The following is a 21,777-nucleotide window of genomic DNA, read 5'->3' as shown; positions in this document are numbered from 1 at the left end:
ATGGTATCACTCAAATAACAGATGCAGAATTTGAATATGAGTACAGTTTATACAGAAAGAACAGACAGCACAGGATTGGGGGTATGCTCTTAATTAAGAAACATAAAATGTAAGGCAGTGCATAAAGCTGACATGAGTGCCAGTGTAATGTTGAGTCAATTTGGTGTGATGTAAGCACTAGCAAAATAAAAATGAGAATAGGAGGGTGTTATAGGCCAAATGACTGTGATGAGTACAAAGAACAGGCATTTACAGAGATGCTAGAGTGGACAAGTAAATCAGAATGTCTTATAATGGGTATTTTAACTTTCCAGATATTGACTGGAACTTGTTGGATGGTCACTCACATACTAGAAATATTTTGTGGAGTTATTGGATGTTCGTTTTCTACAACAGCATGTCAGAGAGGGAACAAGAGAGAGCAATAATCTTGATCTGATTAATAGCAGTAATTCTTCAGTATTAAGAAATCTGTGGATAAAAGTACTACTAGGTGGCAGTGATCACAGTGTACTGATGTGAGATTTACTTGAAGATGTACTACCATTAAGGGTAAAGGGAATAGTTTTTGCTTTTGTAACAGAGGCTATAGTGTTCTCAAACAGTTTTTAAATTCTATACAGTAGGATCAACTAACGATGTTAACAACAAATTCTAAGTGGGAAGCATTCAGGGAAATAATTTTAGAAGCTACTAAGCCTTTTATACCACCTAAGAAACACTGTTCAGGTCTTATACCATAAATGGATGTCATATGAACTGTTGAGACATGGCAGAGAAGAAAAATGCATGGGATGCATATCAATTATTAGATGATATAGAAGCCTATGGTAGATAAAAATTAGGATTCAGTTAAGTCACAAAGGTGGTTAGACAAGCCAAGGCATATTACGAGAAGTCTGGCAAAGAATACCAAGAAAAGCAGCAGTGACTTTACTTATATTAACGGCGCCTCTGTGGACAGGAGCAGCAGTGCGTAGCACATGCTTCTTGATTAGACCGCGGTTCGAGCCTGTGAGCCACCAAATACGGAGGATGTGGAAAGGTCAGGGAATGACCGCCACATATCCCCGGAGCAATATGGCCTTAGTTGCTAATGCTTCTAAAAACCAAATAACAACTTATATTAACAGTAGAAAAAAGTGGTCCACAATCGCATTGGTCCACATGATGTTGATGATTTAACTGTTGACGATTCTACTCAGGTTGCTGATGGGCTGAATAGGTGTATTGCATCTACATTCACACAATGAATTCTTTAGGGAGAGAGGTGACAGAAGTTTATCAAACTCTTAACGGGGAGCTGAATGATTTTGTGATAACTGAGAGGAGGATGGAAAATAAATTGTAGAATTTAAACAAAAAAGGTACTTGTCATGGATGGGATCTAACCAGTTATATTAAGATCAAAGTGACATTAGTAATTACAGTCTCTAGTTAAAGAAGTAATGTAGTATCATCTATGTAGGTGGGCAGTCATACTTCAGTCACAGCATTGGTTTGTTTAAGAGGAGATCTTGTCTGACCAATTTGATTGGATACTGTGATGCGTGATAAAGGAACTGGATGCAAAAGTAATTTTCATATCATATACTTGGATTTCAGGAAAAGTTTTGATCCTGTTGCACATAAGACTTCTGTACAGATTGAAACAGTGTGGCATTAAGGGAAGGTTACTGCTATGGATAAAGTGATGGTTGAGTGGAAGAAGACTGACTTGTTATCAGTGGACACTGCTCTTTGTGGACTAATATTATTAGTGGAATCCCACAGGTTTTGGTGCTGGGCCCATTGTTGTTTTCTATATACAGGTAGCCCTCGATTTACATTGGGGTTAGGTTCCTGTTGGGGGTCAGGCACAAATGGAACCCTTTATATAATGGAGTCAATCGGAAATCACAGGGCTAGGTTCTGGGCACCAAAAATTTTACCTACCACTTTGCATCGATTGTTTTATTTTATTAGCATTCTTCATAGTTGTAGTAATAGTCAGTGGAGGCATATTCATAGCCCTACACACATTAGGGTGGCTTTCATTGGAATTTATCCTCCGAATATTGCACTAGGATTCAATTAATTACTTTTACCAGACATGCTGTGTCTTTATTCTGTTAAATTAAAAACTTTATAACATGATTGGAAAAAACTGCACATGGCTGCTATCACTATTATTATTATTTAATTTATTAATAGCACAATTAATTAAATGTTAGCGTAATAAATTTCCAACACATGTAAATAGCATAAACAACAACCAAATGAATTCTTCACCACGTGGACCTTTACTACCCGCCTCCACTAGTGGTTACTTTGAGAGCGGGAAAACTTTCAATTTATAAAAAAAATTCAAAAATAAATAAATAAAAACAAAAATGCCGTTGTGGTTAGCGATCGGCGCAGGTTGAACCAACGCAAAATGAAGGCTACCTGTATATCAACGGTATTAATGAAGGCATATCAGGCTTAATATCCAAGTTTGCAGATGATACAAAGGTTGGCAGGGTTGTTACTGACAGTATGCTACTGCAACAGGATCTAGAACAGCTGAGCATATATATGGGCTCAGAACTGGCAACTGAAGTTTAACATTGACAAATGCGAATTATTAATCCCAAACTAATGTACTAACTATATGTTACTACACTCAGGGTAGTGAAAAATGAAAAGGGTCTGTGGTAATTGTGTAGTCAGATATGAAATTCTCTGAACAGTACAGACAGGCTACCAGGACAGCTCATGGGGTTTTGTCCATGATATGCAGAAATTTGCTAGCAGGGATAAGAAAGTGATTATTCCATTTTATAAGGCAGTGGTTAGGTCACGTCTTGAGTACTGCATGCAGATATTGAATGTCTCATTTTCTATGTACCCATTGTACATTTTCTGTGTACAAGGATGTACAGCTGCTTGAATGGGTACACAGAAAAGCAATGAAATTGTGAACTTGGTGAGGGCAATATAGGGGTGCTCTTACCATGAAAAGCTTCACCTATGCAAATTGCAGCATCTGGAGGTTAGGCACCTGTGAGGTGATCTGATTGAGGTGTTTATGGCCTTAGCCAATTCAATGCTGATGGAATTATTTCTCTTGCTTAGACTGTACACATAAGGAGACAAATTCAAATTGGGAGAAAAATAGATGTGTTGGAAGTTTGCCTTCAGCCAACAGATTGGTGGAAAGAGCTACCATCTGTTGTTGTTTAAGTGGATAGTTAATAGTTTCAAGTAAGAACTAGACAAACTATTGATGGGGTGGATATGTGAATTTTTGGGGAGGGGGGACTGATGCTTTATAAGTTTGCTTTCTTGATTTATTTGGTGTACAATTCAACTCCTAACTCTGTCTGGTAGCATTGACAAATATTCTTGCATCTCTTCTATTCAGGTGTATCCCTTCCTTAGTAAAGCAGTCTCTTGTGGTAATGAAGTTCAGTGCATGCAGAGAAAAATTTTATCCTGTGAATCCTGCACTATCTCTTCCCAGCATTGCTTTCTGCATCTGGTGTCTCCCTGAAACCTGGTGCACAGGACAAGGCTTCATCATAGAGGTGGACACCTGAAAGCCTGTGATTTAATTTCTTCCAAGGCCTTACCCCTCTTTCTTGGTCAATCAATTTCATCCAACAAAATACCAAAGTTTATATTGTTTCCTTGTTCTACTTGCACTCCAGTCAATGTAATCACCTGTGGCACTGTTGTGATCTTCTGGAGATAGCCTTTGATTTCTTGCTACAGTCAAGAAAACAAACAAGATTAACAGAAGAATAACCTGCAGAAATTTCATGATTAGTATTGCCATTCTGAGTCATAGACTTTTTTGCCAGATCTGGTCTTCACCATAATTACAGCTACATTTTTGTTAAAAAAAATTGCAGTATACTATGATGTGATATACTCAATAAAACACTACCATTCGAAGTACTTCTTAAAACTACAGCATAATATTTGAAATGACACTTGCCTATGGTGTTGGGTTTTGGCATTAAAAATTATCACAAAACAGCCATATACTCAAGTATAACTCATCTGATCTGTATGGTAAAAGCTATATATGAAATACAGTTTAAAGCACAAATAAACAAAAAATTCGCCACACTGTAAATAAGTGTTAACAACTCTGATCTTACGAAGCATCCACAAAAAAATTGTTTAAGAGTATAAAACCTGAAAGCAACAGCCTTTGCAGCAGGAGAGTACAAAATCACAAAGAAGGTCAGACAATTTCATTTCAATATGAAGAATATATTGATTGTATTTTATAATATTGATGGAACCTAGCGTGAGGAGGTTGCACCACAGAGACAAACTGAGAATCACTATTACCACAAAAATGTCCTGGGGCATCTGCAGGAAGATGAATGGTGAAACAGTCTGCATTCACCAGAAGTCTTGATGAATGCAGACTGTGTTAATGTTCAGCCAGGATTTTAAGTGATGTCTGAGGTTTTAATTATTATTAGTGCTGGATGTGTTCCTGGTGTAATGTAGGTAGGCAGTTGTGAGATTAAATCCGTATGCTGCCATAAAAAAAAGTGCACAGCCCACTGAAAATTGCAGTTTATTTACTTCAATAACAGTTTCAGTAAAATTATAAAGTTTAGGTGTCTGTGGCCATACTGAGTATAAAAAGAAGTTTATTTTTTAAGACATCTCTGCATATACAGAGATGTTTTTAATGATAGGTGGCTGCTGACTGCTCTGCAGTACTCTTCTGTTAAGAAGCACCAAGAGAAATCTAGGAGGAAAAATGGGGAATAACTGTTCTCTAAGGGTTGGCATTCATGGCCAAAATAAAGAAGTTTTGAGTTTAAGCCTATATGGTACCATAGTAATTGCATTGATGACTGCAAACTGTGTCAACAAAAAATCTGGGCTTCCTTTAATTCTGTATGTATATGGTTGCAACGAATACATAAATCTTTCTTTCCTTGGCAGCCTCAAGTGTAAGCAGAAATTTATTTATTTTATTAACATGGTGACTGCTACCTGCTTGCCATTCCTGCACGCATACTGTCGATGTAGCTGTTCATTAGAAAAAGCTGACAACTAATGCACCAGGCTGTATTAACTCAGAATGCTAGCCACAAAAACTTCTCTGTATGCTGATGTTTATTTATTCCTGTTCTGGTATGATTTAACCTGCACAATAATGAAAAAAGTTTACTCACATTTGCTTCATTTCACTTTGTGAGATGTGATGTTTATGCCAGTTTTACTAATTATTATTTATTAGGAATTCATATGTATTTTCTCAGATTAATAACATTAAATCTAGCATGTCCAAGAATCTCAGTATGTGGTGCAATCTAAAAGTTTGGTGACTGAACTAATTACGAAAATGAAAGAACTTACTGGCTATTAAGATGGATCCCTTTCAAAGTAGTCTCCTTGACACCATATACAGTTATTTCGATGCTTCTGCAACTTCTGGATGCATCTCCTGAGAGGCTTCTTTTAGAGCTTGAAATCTGTGACCTTTTAAAGGGACTAAGTTTGGCGGAGAGGATCACAGAACTAAATTCAGCGAGTATGACGAATGAGGAATACAGTGATAGAGTGCGTAACAAGAAATTCTTGAGTGGAAAGTTGTCAGTGTGTGTGCAGAAGCATGATCATAATGCAAGTACCTAGTTTTCCAACCATTTTCCCTAAGCAGCCTTGCAAAATAACTGTAGAACTGTTTTGTAGTATTCTGGATTCTCTGCTTCACCAGTGGGACAAATTCATAATGAACCATACCCTGTGAGTCAAAAAATATGATAAGTAATATCTTCACATTTGATCAAACTTGTCTTGCTTTTTTGAACCTTGGAGACAGTGTTCTGTTGAGAGGACTGGGCCTTTTTTTCTGGGTCATGGCCATACATCCACAACTTGTCACCAGTAATAATGGAAGAAACAATGGTGTGGGTCAGCAGTTGCCTGTTGAGAAAGATCCTGAAATACAAGACCTTCTGGTCTGTGATCATCAGCGAGGATGTGAGACACAAACTTAGCTGAAATGGATTTCATTTCCAAAACTTGTTAAAAATTTATTTACATGTTCCATAAGAAATATTAATTTCACTATCAGCTTAATGGATAGTTAAATTCCAGTCAGTCCTGATCAAATGGCAAACACAAGTGATACAACCCCTGGCTTGTAGCCATGAAGGGTGTTGTGTACGGCGTGCGCCTTTTGTATGCAATAAAGAGTTCTTCTATTTAATCATTGGTTTTTTTTTAAATTGAAGAGCAGTCCTCTTTAAACTTTGAGAATTATTGTACTCTTTTAATAGCACCATCTTCTCCAAAAGTTGTTTTTAACATTTCATGGGTTTACTTTGCACTTTTCTCTAATTTGAAACAAAATTTTATGCAAATTCACTACTCGGTAAAATTGCCCAATTAAATATATGTTAATTCAGACTGTCCTGAAGAATGGGTGATTTTTATGTTAGCATGTCTATCTGAGTCACCCAACACACAACTAGTGATGGGCATAATTAGTTATGGCCAATTAACTGAAATAACCAATTATGGATTTTTGATAATCAAATAGAAAGGTATAATTGGAAATGTGGCAGATCAGGATGGTGAGACTTAGTGCAGAACTTAAGCTTCTGTTTTGTTAATATCAATTTAAACTGTTTTTTTTTTTTTTTTATTTCATTTGAAACAGGGTGCAATTACAATTAATAATGATGCCACAAATTAAATTTAAAGATACAAAGTGAGCACTGAACTATTTGATCAGATATATTATATACAAATTAAAATGTCTAAATTTTTCAATTTCCTGTTCCTACAATTAGATTTAAATGTGGTAGCCCTTAAATGCAATATAAGGTTAAGTGTTGTCATTTGTTCATCATATCTTAATTTAGTGGAATCTAAAATTATGGTCCATGGCAACCACAGTGTTTGTGGGAAATAACTAGGCTTTTAATGCCCCAGGATGTTTTTTTTTTTTTTTTTTCTTTCCCTGCAGCATTTCTTGGGTAAGGCCACATGGCGAATTCTGAAAAAAAGTGATTTTTTTTATTCAGCAAACCAATACCAAAACATTCAGTATACTGGCAAAATACACGATTGTCTCGTAGCCGTAGCTATTTCAGTGCAAATTCCAAACATAGAGAAAGAAGAAAGTTGCCTCCTTATACAACACAGGACAGTGGATCATGCTCCAAGATATTCTGAATGGCCATGATCAATAAGATACATTTCCAACATCTTGAAAGCAATAATATTTATCACTTATAAACACTAGATTAAGATAAAATCTAGCATTCTTTGATGTAGGCATATTAACATGAAGACATCTGACAAATAGCTCCTTAGGTATCACAACAATCTACATTGCAAACTGAAGTGGCTAAAGCTTCAAGAACTGGCATAGTGTGACTATTGTTATTGTTTTTTTCAGACAATCACAACCAGCCAATCTTTTCAAAACAGTGCTTCAGACTTCACTATTTCTTTGAGAGTAAATTAATTGTACCCATACAATCAGGGTGATCACTTCAAAATTACTTGCATGTGGGAACAATATTCCATAGCAGATTGAATTTGTATGAAGTGCTTCAGAATTGTTCACTCTTCAACAACAGTTAGATAGCTAGACAAGACACATATCTTTATTGGAGATAACTGACTTTTGACCTTTCTTATCATATGCATGTCACAAATATTGCTTTCTCTGCATTGAAACAACAGTTCTTTCTCTTTTGCTCTTGATGTTAGTTTTCTTCTAAGTAGTTATCAACTCTATACAAATCTGCACTACCATAGAATATTGTTCCCACATCTGGAGTGGTGGTCTAGAACTTCTCTTTACAAGTGCACTTGATGCTTACACAGTTTTTTCCACATGCCTTTTTTATAGACACTTATTTCTGAGTTGTCTTATGTAAAGATTCTACCTTTCTTCCAAACACTGAACTAACTTTTCTTCATTTGACTCTTGTATTTCTTGTGAATTACAATATACAGAATTCCAGACTAAAATCAGTTATCTTCCACCTTCTCAGTCCTTAATCCATACTCTATATTAAAACTACTCTAAATTCTAATAATGTTTTCTGTTTTGAGTTAGCATAAAAAAGAATTAAAAAATGATATTTAATTGCTTTTAATGAATTTGGTTCAGACACCTAAGAGGATGGCTGTTTTTATCATCACTATGCAACAGACTTATAACTGCTAGAAGCTGAAAAACTTGTGGAGTGCTGATCTAGAGAGCACTTGTATTAACTGTAGCCAAGTCACTTTCAAAATATTGTCAAGTGGGATTAATTTTAGAGATGAAGGACTGATGGTATAGGAAGGCAGTCATCATTCGCTCCATGGACAGTGACTTTCATGTTTTACTTGAATTAATTTATTACGAAGAGATACCAGGATATCAGGGTTCATTCAGGAAACAAGTAACCAACTGAAACAATTTCTCATGAAGCAGACTTCAACTGATTTCTTGTGGATGTTGTAAATGGGCATATATGTTTCCTGAACTTATTAATAGAATAACACATGTTCTATAGTATAGATATAATGGGACAACTTATTGAATTTCATATACCTCGCCGTCTGCTGTTGTCCACGTAGTGGGTTCACCACTTGTCATTCATTCAGATAGGTCTGAATTTGAATTGTATTGAAGACTAGAGGAATTCTTAGGGGCCTCTTTTACTCAAGGAGTAACATTAGTTAATCTCTTGCAGATTAACTGCATCCATACATTTTAGCGTGCAAAGTATGCATATTGACTAAACACGCACTATGACCAAAGTAGTTGGATCACCAAAAATCTTCAACAGAAACAACAACATCCAATACTGGCCAGCTCTTGGAAAGACCAAGCATAAGTTCTTGGGCTGATGGATAACTGTACTATGTCCATTATGAATATGCTTGAAATTTTTGTGTTATTTCTTGGTTCCATGGGTTTTTCTTTTTCTTTCTTTTTTTTTTTTTTTTGTATCTTATCCCTTATTGTGATCTTTCTCACTTTTGTTGTGAGTTTGTTTGTGTTGGGAGGGCCCCTCATATGCAGATGTGTATAGTACCATACTTTGGAACCTTCGATAAAGTTTTTTTACCAGTTAAAACTTGTTATTGCAGTTTATGCGATTTTCGCTTGAGCATGTATAGTATTAGGTACATGGGAAAGAAATCTGGAGTGGCTGGTTTCCAGAGTCTGGTGTCCATAGATAATGGATCCTTAACAATGGACAAAGTATTATGAAACATAAAAATGCAAATGGTTCAAGTTAAAACTGTCTCATTCAGAGAAAATTTTCTTGTCTAACTGTAACCAAGAGCCAGTAAACATCATTCTGCCATTTTCATAACAAGTTTCCTGCTTCTCAAACAGCTTTGCTGTTATGACCATATCTCTGCACTAAGCTCTTTTATATGAAGTTCTTTACATAGCATTAGACTCAAGAAATACAAATTATTCGTCAGTCTTATCTTTGCTTCAAACCATCTTCTCAATTACCTGTATATTACCTGGTCTGGTGTTAGAATGGGTGGGAACAGAAGCACTTTTGCATTCTTTAAGCCATATTTCATCTACAGAATTCACATTAATCTGCTATATGGTTGTGCCACCTGCTTTTGGTTCAGCTTGTCCATTACTGCCATTGCAGATTTTGTTCTGATTTGACAGCTTGTGTGGTTGGAATATGGAATCATAAGCATGTTAAATTTAATCATGGCCTGAATAAAATAAAGCCATAATAATTATTATCATTTAACTGCAGTTTTTGAATTACATATATCATTACAGGTATACAGATTGTGAGCTTGGGTCTACTACCACAAAAATTGCCAGGTTTACTGACACCTGTTGCAAACTCTAGCTGCAGTGGTTGTACACAGATTAAAATAAACTTCATAATAAAATAATGAATTTTATTCAATATTTTATTACCTTCATTCTCCCCCCCCCTCCCCCGGATGACATCCTTCTCTGAAGGTTGTGGTGTTCGGAAGTGCTTGTTAAATATGTACGTTCTGCGGTGGTAGACATCTTTGGCATGGTCCTTGGTTACACGCATAGTAGTCTAAAAGTGCTGCTAATTTCCAAATCTGTTGTCTTTCCACTTCTCGATAACATCAAAATATCATATTATTTCTTTATTCCTCATACATATAGTCCGTATCACGAGTAATGCTTTCTGCGAGGATTCTTATTTAAAGTTTCATAGTGTTTAGAATTCATTAGAAAGTAATGTTTCAGTGTCACACATGCTAACAGAAATTTATGATTTCAGCTGGTTTATTTCTAAGCACTTATATATTATATGGGTAGTTTTTCAATTGCATGTTATAAACATAATTTGAATTGACTGATAAATATATTTTTTGCTTTTTATTTTATGCTTTTTGTTAATTTCTGAGTTAAGTGAGAAAATATACTTGAATGAAATGTTTGCTGTAAAAGAATAATTCGATTTTGCAACAGTTTTTAAAACATTAAAATCTAAACTCGGTTTGATTATTACTTGAATAAAGGCAAAATCGCTGATCAACTTCGCTAATCGATTGGTTGTATCACTTATATACTTGTGGTTAACTATAGTTAAAACTCTCTCTCTCGTAGATTTTTGTGTTTAGTATGCATGAAATTAAAATGTACTCATCCACTGTTTCTTTGTGTTGTGACTTCCTTAGTTGACATGTGTTGAATAGTATGATTTACACAGATTTAGGGAACGTGTGCATGCTATTATTAGGAAGCTATGCATAAGGTTTTCTCTGATTTCCAGATTCACTCTTAAATTATGGGAAAGAATTCATTTCCCTACTTCTTAAAATGAAATATAGGTAAATGTAGGTAAATGAACGCTTAATTGTCTTTCAGTTTTATAGATTGGACATATATTATTTACCATATTAAAAACTGCCATAAAAAGAAAATGACACTTGATAAAGAGAAAGTTTGCTTTATTTTAAAGTACAACTCAGTTTTCATACAGCCTGTCCATTTCCATGTTGACTCCATTTGCGGCCCAGTGGATGTTGAAACTCTTCAATTTCCAAATCACAATTCCACTATAAAAGTAATGTGCCATGTTCTAGCATCTGTACTGACAGTGAAACAGCTGCTAATTTCCAAATCGTTGATAGTTTGCAGAGTTCATTCACACTTTGAACTGCTGGGTAAGTTGTCTTCCAGGCACTTTCTCTTCATATTCCATTTGACAACATCTTTGCTTTCTGTTGTGCTATTGCCATTTTGAGATTGAGTGTTTCCAGCTTATCCACCTAGCAGTCCTGTACTTCTAATCTGGAATTTCGGAACCATTGTACCTCATATTATTCATTTAGAATTTCATTTCAGCGAATTGTGTATGACTTTATTCTAATTTTTACTTTGAATAAAGGCATTATCGACAGCATTTATACTGAGAAATTTCTGATAAACTTGCTATTTTTTTTTTTTTTTTTATCTCCTTTGACACAATCTCTCTCTCTCTCTCTCTCTCTCTCTCTCTCTCTCTCTCTCTCTCTCTCTCTCTCTCTCTCTCTCTCTCTCTCTCTCTCTCTCTCTCTCTCTCCCACTTTAAAATCCACTCTGTTAGATTCATCTGGTAAATCTTTTGTTTAACTTAAGAATTCCTGAAAATGACAATATTCAGAAATTCAGATCACACAACAAATTAGAATACTATGGGCTTCAAACCTGTTTAGAATTGAGATTTAAAAAAAGAGTAATAAATGCTATATTTTTTTCTGACTTAATATTTGAGTCCAAAATGGTGTGGACAAAATTGAATTTACACTTATCAGCTTCTGTGGCCATAATGCACCTCCCAAAGGTTTTGTGCAGTACTTTGATCCAAGCCCGAGGCGGGATTCGAACCCACAATCTTTGGGTTGCCAGGCAGGCACTTTGCCCGGTCGGCTTTGAATTTACACACTTCATGGTTAAATAAATTCAATTTTGTAATCAGTCATTTAAGACAAGCTAACATTTGGGCCTGCTTTCCTCACACATGCAAACAATTCTAAACTTCAAAGTGAAAAAATATCCGTGATATCTGCTGATTTTGACGTCTGTGTTTCCCCCCCCCCCTTTATTACAATTCCCCCTATGCTCATTCAAGTGATGATATTTCTGTCATTTCATTCTTTATGTTTAAGAAATTTGTTTTTATCAAACCAATTTATAATTAGAAATATTAAAAATGCTTTTAGCACACATGTAACAGTACAGCCTCTCCCGGCTTGCGTAATATTCGACTTTACATAAGTTTTTGCCCGCCAATGCAAACTTAAAAAAATCGTGTAAACTTATTTTGCACCCTGTAGGAATAAATGGAAGTATCATGAAACTATCATAATGTGGAAAAAAATAACACACTGTGGTTTTTTTTTTTTTTTTTTTTTTTTTTTGTAATTAGTTCCAAGACCTCAGAAGTTGAAATTTTTGCTATATACCGTATTTCCCCATGTATAAGACGCACCTTAATTTTGGGGCCCGAAATTTGAAAAAAAAAAAAAAAATGTATTACATAAAGTTATTGAACTCAAGTTTTATTCGTCATAAAATTCATACACCTCATCACTGTCTTCATATATTGCCTCATCCTCCGTTCCATCTATGGCATTTGAAATGCCACACTTCTTAAATGACTTGACAACAATCTTGATATTATCCCAGGTACAAACTTCTCCTATAGCTGGTTTCTTCACTCTTCCTGCTGGTGTCAAATTGTCTCCAGAAGACTTCATCCATTGGTTCCATTCATCTCTCATGGCAGCTTTGAAGGGTTTGTTAATGCTGACATCAGGTGGTTGGAGCTGGGATGTCAAGGTATGATGGCAAGTTTTGTTTTTTGCTCTGCAGCAATCTTTGTATTTTTTGTTATGTGTGCCCTGAACTGATCAAGCACCAATAGGGCAGGTTTGCGTAAGAGCCCACCTGGTCTCCTGCTCCAAACTTTCTCAAACCAGATCTTCATCCCATCCTGATCCATCCAACCCTTGTCATGAATGTGGACAATCACTTTTTGAGGAATGTCTTCTTTTGGCATTGTTTTGCATTTGAAAATCAGCATAGCATGCAGCTTTATTCCGTCGGCACAACAAGCTAGAACAACTGTATAATGGCTCTTTTCATGTCCACTTGTCTTCACAGTTACCGTTTTCGCCCCTTCTTATCAACAGTTCTGTTACTTGGGACATCAGATTGAAGGGGGACTTTGTCCTTATTTGCAATCTGTCCCAACTCAAACTGATGTGTCTTCCGACGTTGAATGATAAAACGATGAAATTCAAGGACCTTCTGCTCATAGCTTTCAGGCATCTTTTGAGCAAGCTGGTGCATGTACGCATGCTTAGTCCATTCCATTTCATGAACCTGAAGCACCAATTGTGTCCTCTTTTGAAATCAGTAACTTCTTTTTCATCAGCAATTCTTCTTGCCTCATGCTGAACCATCTTTGTGGACACAGGAATTCCAATTGCCCTTTGCTCCTCAATCTATATCTTCAATTCCCTCTCTAAATTAGGCCATTTTGCTGACTTTCCTCTAATGGCCTTCTTTTGCCGTGGCGTTTTCAGTAGGGTTTCTTCTTCCCGTAGCCAATCTCGGATTGTTTTCTGAGTTGGAGGAGGACCAAACTTACGTTCAGCAGCACGATTTCCATTCACTTTTGCAAACTGGATCACTTTTAACTTGAATTCAGCACTGTACGAAAATCTTTTCTGAGCCATTTCTGGGTAGAACGTGGAAAAACGCATCTTATACATGGGGAAATACGGTAATAAGCTATTTATCTCTCTGAAAGATCATTTTTATAATATAAATTGCACTACACTTTCGACATTATCATATGTTCCGTTATAACAATCAATTTTGAATGTCTTTATGATATTATTCTAAAACATTTCTGGAGGTCACTACTATAAAACAAAAACAATTTGTACTTTCTGGTTTATTGGGCTTTTCTGTTAGTGCAGTCTATTGTAAACGGGTAGTAAACTAGATCTTATTTAATTTGCGATAATACCGATATCAGGAAATATATGTGGATTTTCACATTATGGTGAAATGTGTCCCCCCCTCCCTTCACTGAAATCTTTAATCATATAAAAACATAAATAAATATTCAGAATCTTCTCTTCATTTCTATTTACTTATTACAATGGTGAAGGGAAAGGGACCAACAGAAAGTGCTGGCAGTGCTAGGAAACGAAACAAATTTGATTTAGAAATGAAGATGATTTATTAAGAAGTAGAAGCAGGACAAAGTTTGTCATCTATTGCATGGGAATTAAATCTCACTGTTTCAGCAGTGAATGCTATTTCAAAGGACAGTGCACATATAAAATAACATATTAAAGGATCAATGCATTTAAGATCACAGTGATCACAAAACAGCTTTCAGGTGCTGTATCGAACATGGAAAAGCAATTAATAATATGGATGGAAAATCAGATTCAGAAGCAAGTGCCCCCAAGTCCGTTAGCCATTCAAGTTAAAGCAATAAGTATTTATGAAGATATTAAGGATAAGTACGACGAACCCCAAGCCAAGTTTGTGGCAAGCAACGGGTGCTTTAATAGGTTCAAGCATCGTGCTAGTTTCCAAAACATTAAAGTATGCGGTGAAGTCACCATTCTGCAGTGCCGATTCTGCAGCTGCAGAGAAATTTTTGGTGTGTTGGAAAAACCATTTCTGAATCTCCACAGCCCTCAACTTCTGCAAAGGCGTTCTTATCAGCTCGAGAGTTAATTCTGGCAACGATGCTCGAAAGGTAAACCTTGCTGAAGTTATGCCTGTCTCTCCTCTCTTTTTGTAATTTTATAATTTTTTACTCTTTTGTAATTTTTCTTTGGGCATATGAGTTAAAAAAAATCAAATAAATAATTGTATTTACATGTTCTTCGAACATTTCTTTTTGCTTCAATCAAATTTGCAAGTGCTGCATAAGCATTTAGGGAAATTCCTACTTACGTAAAGTTCTGCGGAACGCAACCCTTACATAAGTCGGGGAGTGGCTGTATATATTAATGCATACACTCCTCTACTTACATACAAAGAACTTATGTATAAAGCTTCTCAAAATTAAAAAAAATATTGTCGAGGGGCACCTTGTTTCTGAGGATAATTGGTTCCAGAAAATTCCACTTAAAACGAATCAATTCAAAGCGGGGACCCAATTTTCGTAATGTTTATTATGTACTTGTACATAGTAAAAAAATGGATTGAAGGAACTGAAGAAAAATTAGACAATTATTTTATTAGACATTTTTTATTATAATCTGTTGAACAATGTAAAAGTTAAGTAAAGTTCATTGAAGTTACACTATATTTCAGTTTTACGAATAAAGAATGAATCCAGAGCTGAGTTTTTTTTTTTTTTTTCTTTGCTGTATTTTTTCAGATAAAATTGTTACGTTGCATTTAGCTGTCTTTAACTTCATGCTTAACTTTTGCTGCATGATCACATCCTCACAAAAATATTCAAGTGCTTGGTCAATTTTCTCTGGGCTTCCTTTAATCTTTGCATCTTTTTCCATCTGATTTCATCACATCATCATTTTTGGCTTCCTCTTCTTCTGTGGGTAGTTGATCTAATTCTGCTAGCTCCTCATTTGTAAGTGGTTTTGCACTTGATTCCCCCATCATCAACTTCGTGGAATTCCGCTTTTTTGCAAGACTTACAATTTTGTAACCTAGTTACACCGCATTCTTCATATTCACAAACAGCATCAGGATATAACTTTTTCCATAAGCTATTCATTAATCTACACGAAATTTCTTTCCAAGCTTCTCCAATCATTTTTATACTGTGTAGAATATTAAAAGTTTTCCAAAAAATCCTCCACGTTATTTGCATTGCTTGTCGGTTTCAAAAATTAATCCTCGTAACTGTGGGGACTAAACTCAGATATCGGGTACCCTCTGTGTACCGAAAATATATAGACAGTTTTGACTACATGTGTTAATACCGAAATCAGCTACAGTGGAAACCCCCCTTCCCCCGCTTTATGATATTAATCCATTCCAGAGACACCATCATATTGTGAAAATATTCATTCCAAGACCTCAGGAGTTGAAATTTTTGCTATATAACTAAGCTGTTTATCTCTCTAAAAGGTCATTTTTAAAATGGGAATTGTATTAGTTTTATATAAATTTATGTCGAATAAGCACAACACAGCCAAAAATTTGTGTTGATATAAAATCACCTTTAACTAAATGATGCAAAAACAAAACATGCTGCCAACATGTTTACAAATGTTGCTACTTTATTGGCTGAGAGGAAGGACTATGTGGTCCGGTTTGAGACAATCATAAGTAGGTGCCGGTTAACATGATCACTAGAATCAGCCGCTTTATAGAATCAAATTTAAAAAAACCAATCCAGACTATTAAAATGCACTGCACTTTCACCATTTATTGTCCTGGAACTTAGGTTTTTCATCCAGCAAACAGAAAATTGACCACACAACACATGGAATTTACAGACCTATACTGGAGCAGTATGGCCTTAGTCGCTGATGCTCCTAAAAAAACCCTACTCCCAACACCATTTATTGCTATGTTTGGTTAGAAGAATCAATTTTGAATGCCTTCATGATATTTTTCTAAAGCACATTTCTGGAGGTCACTGCCATAAAACAATTTGCAGCTTCCAGTTTGTTCGGATTTTCTGTTAGCGCAATCTATTATAAACAGGTAGTAAACTTGTATTTGTATTAATACCAATACCTGGAATTCTGTAGGTTTTCACACTATTATGGTGAAATGTGTTTCTCCTTCACTGAAATCTTCAGCCATATAAAAAACATAAATAAATTTTCAGAACTTGCTCTTAATTCCTATTTTTTAAGCTTTACAAACGTGTTACTCCATATCTCACTTGTGCATATCATGTTAGTTGCAATTTGTACATGTTATTGATTGCTTATCTTTTTTACTGTTTTATTTTTGTTCTTGTATATTGATCTTGTTTATATGCTCTAAATTGTTATTCATTGTATGTTTTTTCAGCCTCATTTTCTTGGTTACAAATCGTAAAATGCTGTAAACAATACTGTATATGCAGTCTGCTGAAGTTTGTTGGGGGGTTATAATCTCAGTGAGGTGGACTTACATAAAAATAATTAAGTCAAGGAGTGCCTGTATAAGTATACTTGCTATTTTGTATTCTCCAAAATTGAAATTTTTTTGTGTAATGCAAAAAAAGAATAAAAACAATAATAATAATATTATTAATAGAAATGGATAACCATGAAAGGTTGAACTAAAAATGAATCTTTCATAGTCATATTGTGGGAATTGATTAGTATTGCTTGTACAGTAATCTCTTTAGCTGGAGTGCTTATGCTGGTACAGCCACTTCCCAGCTTCCGTAATACTCGACTTTATATAAGTTTCTGCCAACCGCTGCAAACTTAAAAGCAAATATTTGGGTTACCGATGGGGCTTAGCTTGAGTGGATTGGTTGCTGAAATTTATCTGAATAAGATCAAACAGGTATATTTAACACTGGGTCTCCCAAATTTTACGGTAGATATCTGGATGATATCGTAATAATTACTAATAAACACATAGTACAGAATGTCCTGGATACATTTAATAACATACACACTAGACTTAAGTTCACTTTAGAAATGGAACTCCCGCAGAACAAATCCATTAATTTTACTTTAACCAGGGTTAGTGAAAATATACATCAAATATCAGGAAATGTTTGCATTGTTCAAGCTATCGTCCTTTAACATATAAACAAAGCATTATTTTTAATCAGTTTCACAATGCATATAATTGTAAAATAATAAGAGAAGTTTACCTCAATATAGTACGAAGAACACTTACGTATGATACTCTCCAGAAATTAAAACGAAAAAATCAAAAAAACTTACATTTGAGTAACAAATAATTTTAAAAATAATTAAAAATCAATTTAACACAATTAAAAATAAGAAAATTAATTAAAATAATTTAACAAAAAAAATTGCAAAATGGTTTTCCTTCCTGAAGCTGACAAAGCTTTTCGACCATGTGTCGATCACAGGAATGGAAATTACCGAATAGGAGTGAGTATGAAGCTTAAATAGGGATTATTTGTCTTCGTGCATCCGCGTAAAAGCCCACGAATCGGAGATGAGATATCTCATCTTTTTTTTTCTTTTTTTTTATCTACCAGTGTATTTGCAGCCCTAAAGAAAATCCCAAGATACCTAGCTAACCAAGCAACCTTTAAAAAAAAAAAAAAAAATCACAGCTTTCCCATTTTAAGAGTAAATTTGGAGATTTGTGATGGGGTTATTACATGTTTGGCATGAACTCTGGATACACTTACTTAATGAGAAAAGGATTAGGGGGGTAGGAATATATTCAGATGCTTTATGTTTATCTCTGAAGTTATTATTTTAACAAGTGGAGCAAACATTTCAATCAATTTTTAATTTAGAAAAATGTTCAGATATTAAACAGTATTTTAATGTATTATTACTAGTATAAAATATTTGTTTTTATACAGTTTTAAAATCTTTTTTACAAGTAAAGTTATGATTTTAGTTTATTTAAAATTAACTCAAAATTAGTAACCACTGATTGTTATATTTTAGTGTTTTAATATTTTAACCCAGTACATTACAAATAAAAAAAAAAATCAAAATTTATCTGGAATAAAAATTTGTTTGATTTGGCAAAAATTTGAAAAAGAAACCAAAAAAAAAGTTAATAGGGCTTTTTTTTTTCCAGTAGTTCATGTAAATATTAGATGAATTACTGAAGCAAATATCTAATATTTATTCATATAATAATAAATTGTAAGTACTGGGAAATGAGGCCCATCATGTACACTTTACATATCTCCTGGGCCAGCCATTCCCTGTGAAGGTGGCTAGCCTTGGTTTTCTGCTACTTTACTTCCACTAAGTGCAGTGGATGTGGGGTCGCTGTTATTATTGCGGCCCCCCCACCCAACACTGTTTAGTTCCACAGTGCTTTGTGCGACCCAATGAAGCAAAGAAGGCAGCAGATGAAGCAAAGATGAGGTTTGCCCACATCGATGGAGACCACCTGACTTTACTGAATGTCTACCATGCTTTCAAACAAAGTAAGTCCTTATATTTTGTTTCATTATGTTTTGGTTGCTATTACTTTATTTTTTTTTCTTTAGTAATGAATAAATATGTAGAGCTTTCTCTTTTTGTGTTCATGAAATTATCACCATTTTAGGTTGGAGCAAATCCATTGCTCTTTTTTACATGTATAAACACATGTGCACCAGTGCTGCCACTAAACTAAAACATTCAACTTCACCAGAGGACTATGAGACAATAGTTTCTTGTTTCACACAAGTGGTAATTTTGTTTCCAGTATCATTGCTGAAACAATTGTTAAGGACTGAGTAACAGTGGTTTGTGCTCAAAAACATATTTCAAAAAAGCAGTGGATTATCTCCAGATGGATAAATATGTGCAACAGGCTCGTGCAACTGTTATATAGAGAGTGATTACAAATAATCTTTCTTATTTTGAAATTTATTATGAAAATTCTAACAATGATAAAGTGAAAAGCAAGTTAATTTTAAAAAGAAAGGGAAAAAAATGTTTTTTTCCAGAAGAGCTAGAATTGATTTTTGTGACATTCCTTTCAGCTTTTCCAGTTTTAGTATTAGTAATGGGCATATGGTGCAAGGAAGCTTAAGGCTTTTGCTGTACCAGCCAAAAAAAAAAAGAGTAAAATAATAATTTAATTAAATTAAATAAATAATAAAAGAATATAGACAATCTATGTATTGCCCTCCTCCCATAGGTAAAAATCCAGCTGACCTTTGAATTTTCCCAAACTGTTAGCCTCAACCACCCATGTAGGTAACTTATTCCAGTAATTTATAATTTGCTGGTTAAAATAAAACTTCCTGCAATCCAGTCTAAAACATCTCCTCCCCCCTCCCCCTGTAACTTGAATTATGGCCCCTTGTTCTAGAGTCATTTATAACCATGAAAACTTTATCCTCATTCATTTTACTTTTGCCTCTAAGGTTTCCAAACTCTGCAACCCACATATTCGAAGTCGTTCTTCATATGGTCACCCTTTTGCCAACTCACCAGGCGAGTTACCTGTCTTTGAACCTTTCAAAAAAGCACAGTATCTTTTTTTAGGTGTGGTCTAACAATAGCCTTTATAATGAGATTATGATGTCCTTATCTCTACTAGCAATTGTTCAATAAATCATCAATTGGAGCGGGCCTTCCTTGCAACCTGTCGACAATGCTTGGAGAACTTCATGTCTGACCGTATCGTAATACCCAAGTCCATTTTCTTCACTACCGGCTTTAATTCAACTCCACCAAGTGTATAAGTTATTTTGGGCTTACTGATCCCCAGGTGCAATACCTTACACTTTGCTGGATTAAAGCATCGTTGCCATTTATCTGACCATCTGTGAAGTCTATCTAGGTTATCCTGAAGGAGCCCTGCTTGGCGGTGATCATTAACTACTCTACCAATCTTTATATTGTCTGCAAATTTAGACAACATGCAATCTATCCCTTTATCATTGTCATTTATGAAATCAAAAACAACAGTGGTCCTAATATTGATCCTTGGGGAACCTCACTTCTTACATCAACCCAATCTGAGGAATAACCATTTATCACAACCTTCTGCCTCCTGCCCTGAAGCCATCCAGCTATCCATCTAAGGATTTTCCTTGTGATTTCAACCTGTTCCAGCTTATAAAGTAACCGCTCGTGTGGGACTGATTCAAATGCTTTGCTGAAATCCAAATAAACAATGTCGAAATTAATCCCAAAGTCCAGCTCTTGAGTGACCCTGTCAAAATAGCTAACCAGATTAGATAAATATGATTTTCTTTCCCTTTACAAAACCATGCTGAGTATCCTTCAGAATTCCATTTCTATCTAAGTGATCCTGAATTCCACCCTTGATCATAGTCTCCATGATTTTCTCTACTAGTGAAGTTAGGCTAACTGGCCAGTAATTTCCTACTTCACTGTAAGAACCACCCTTATGTATTGGAGATACATTGGCGCTTTTTCCAATCCAACAGAATCACTCCTGAGTCCAGTGATGCTCTCATAATTTGCCTCAATGATTCATGCACTCACTTGCCGCCCCTTTAAGATTATAGGGTATATTCCAACAGCCCCAGGAGCATTACTCACCTAGGCTTAAAAGTTTTTCATTAAATAATCATGTGAAATTTCAACATCATTAATTACATTTTTTTAAAACTTCGCTCCCATTATTTCTCATTGACATAAAGGGTTTTTCTTCTGTAAATATCAATGCAAAGTAACTGTTGAGTTCATCTGTAACATCAGCTGGGGTATCAAATACTATCCCACGTCCATTACAAAAAAGGTCCGATCTGATTTGTCCTCTTTTTTTGCATTTATATATGTGAAGAATTCCTTTTCCGCCCACTTTGCCAACAGTTTCTCATAATCTGCCTTTGCCAACTTAACCTTTTGTGTGACTCTATTACAGATCAATTTGTAGCTGTTATAGGCTTCAGTACTTTTTATTGCTCTCACTTTTCCATGCCATCTTTTTCTGCTCAAGTAATCTGGCAACCTCATTATTCATCCAACTTGAAATCCTCCTCGTGGAGTATGTTTTTAATGGTTTATGCACATTCAAGGCTTCTATGATTAATGTCTTAAAGGTATACCTTAATTCAATTGTATTCACTCTCTGTGAGATATCTACCCAGTTAATATAGACCATGTAGCATCTTAAACCGTTGTAATTTCCTTTCCTGAAATTATAACTCATTCCTTTGCCTTTAACTGCTG

The 21,777-nt window shown here is 35.1% G+C and overlaps 1 protein-coding gene across 2 annotated transcripts in view; it reads left to right on the top strand.

The window, feature by feature from the left end:
* Nucleotides 1-21,777, top strand: part of Dhx15 (DEAH-box helicase 15) — a 190,238-nt gene that overhangs the window by 136,898 nt on the left and 31,563 nt on the right. The window contains exon 10 of one of the 2 annotated variants that reach the window (XM_090377959.1): nt 18,945-19,067. The exons of the other annotated variant lie outside the window; for it this stretch is intronic. Coding sequence (XP_090234085.1) covers nt 18,945-19,067 — 123 coding nt within the window. The remainder of the gene's footprint in view (nt 1-18,944; nt 19,068-21,777) is intronic. 2 annotated transcript variants of the gene reach the window in all.

This window comes from Mastigoproctus giganteus, chromosome 7, assembly GCF_048544385.1.
Source record: "Mastigoproctus giganteus isolate SK-2022 chromosome 7, ASM4854438v1, whole genome shotgun sequence".
NCBI classification, from domain to species: domain Eukaryota; kingdom Metazoa; phylum Arthropoda; class Arachnida; order Uropygi; family Thelyphonidae; genus Mastigoproctus; species Mastigoproctus giganteus.
This window is presented reverse-complemented; position numbering and strand designations above follow the sequence as displayed.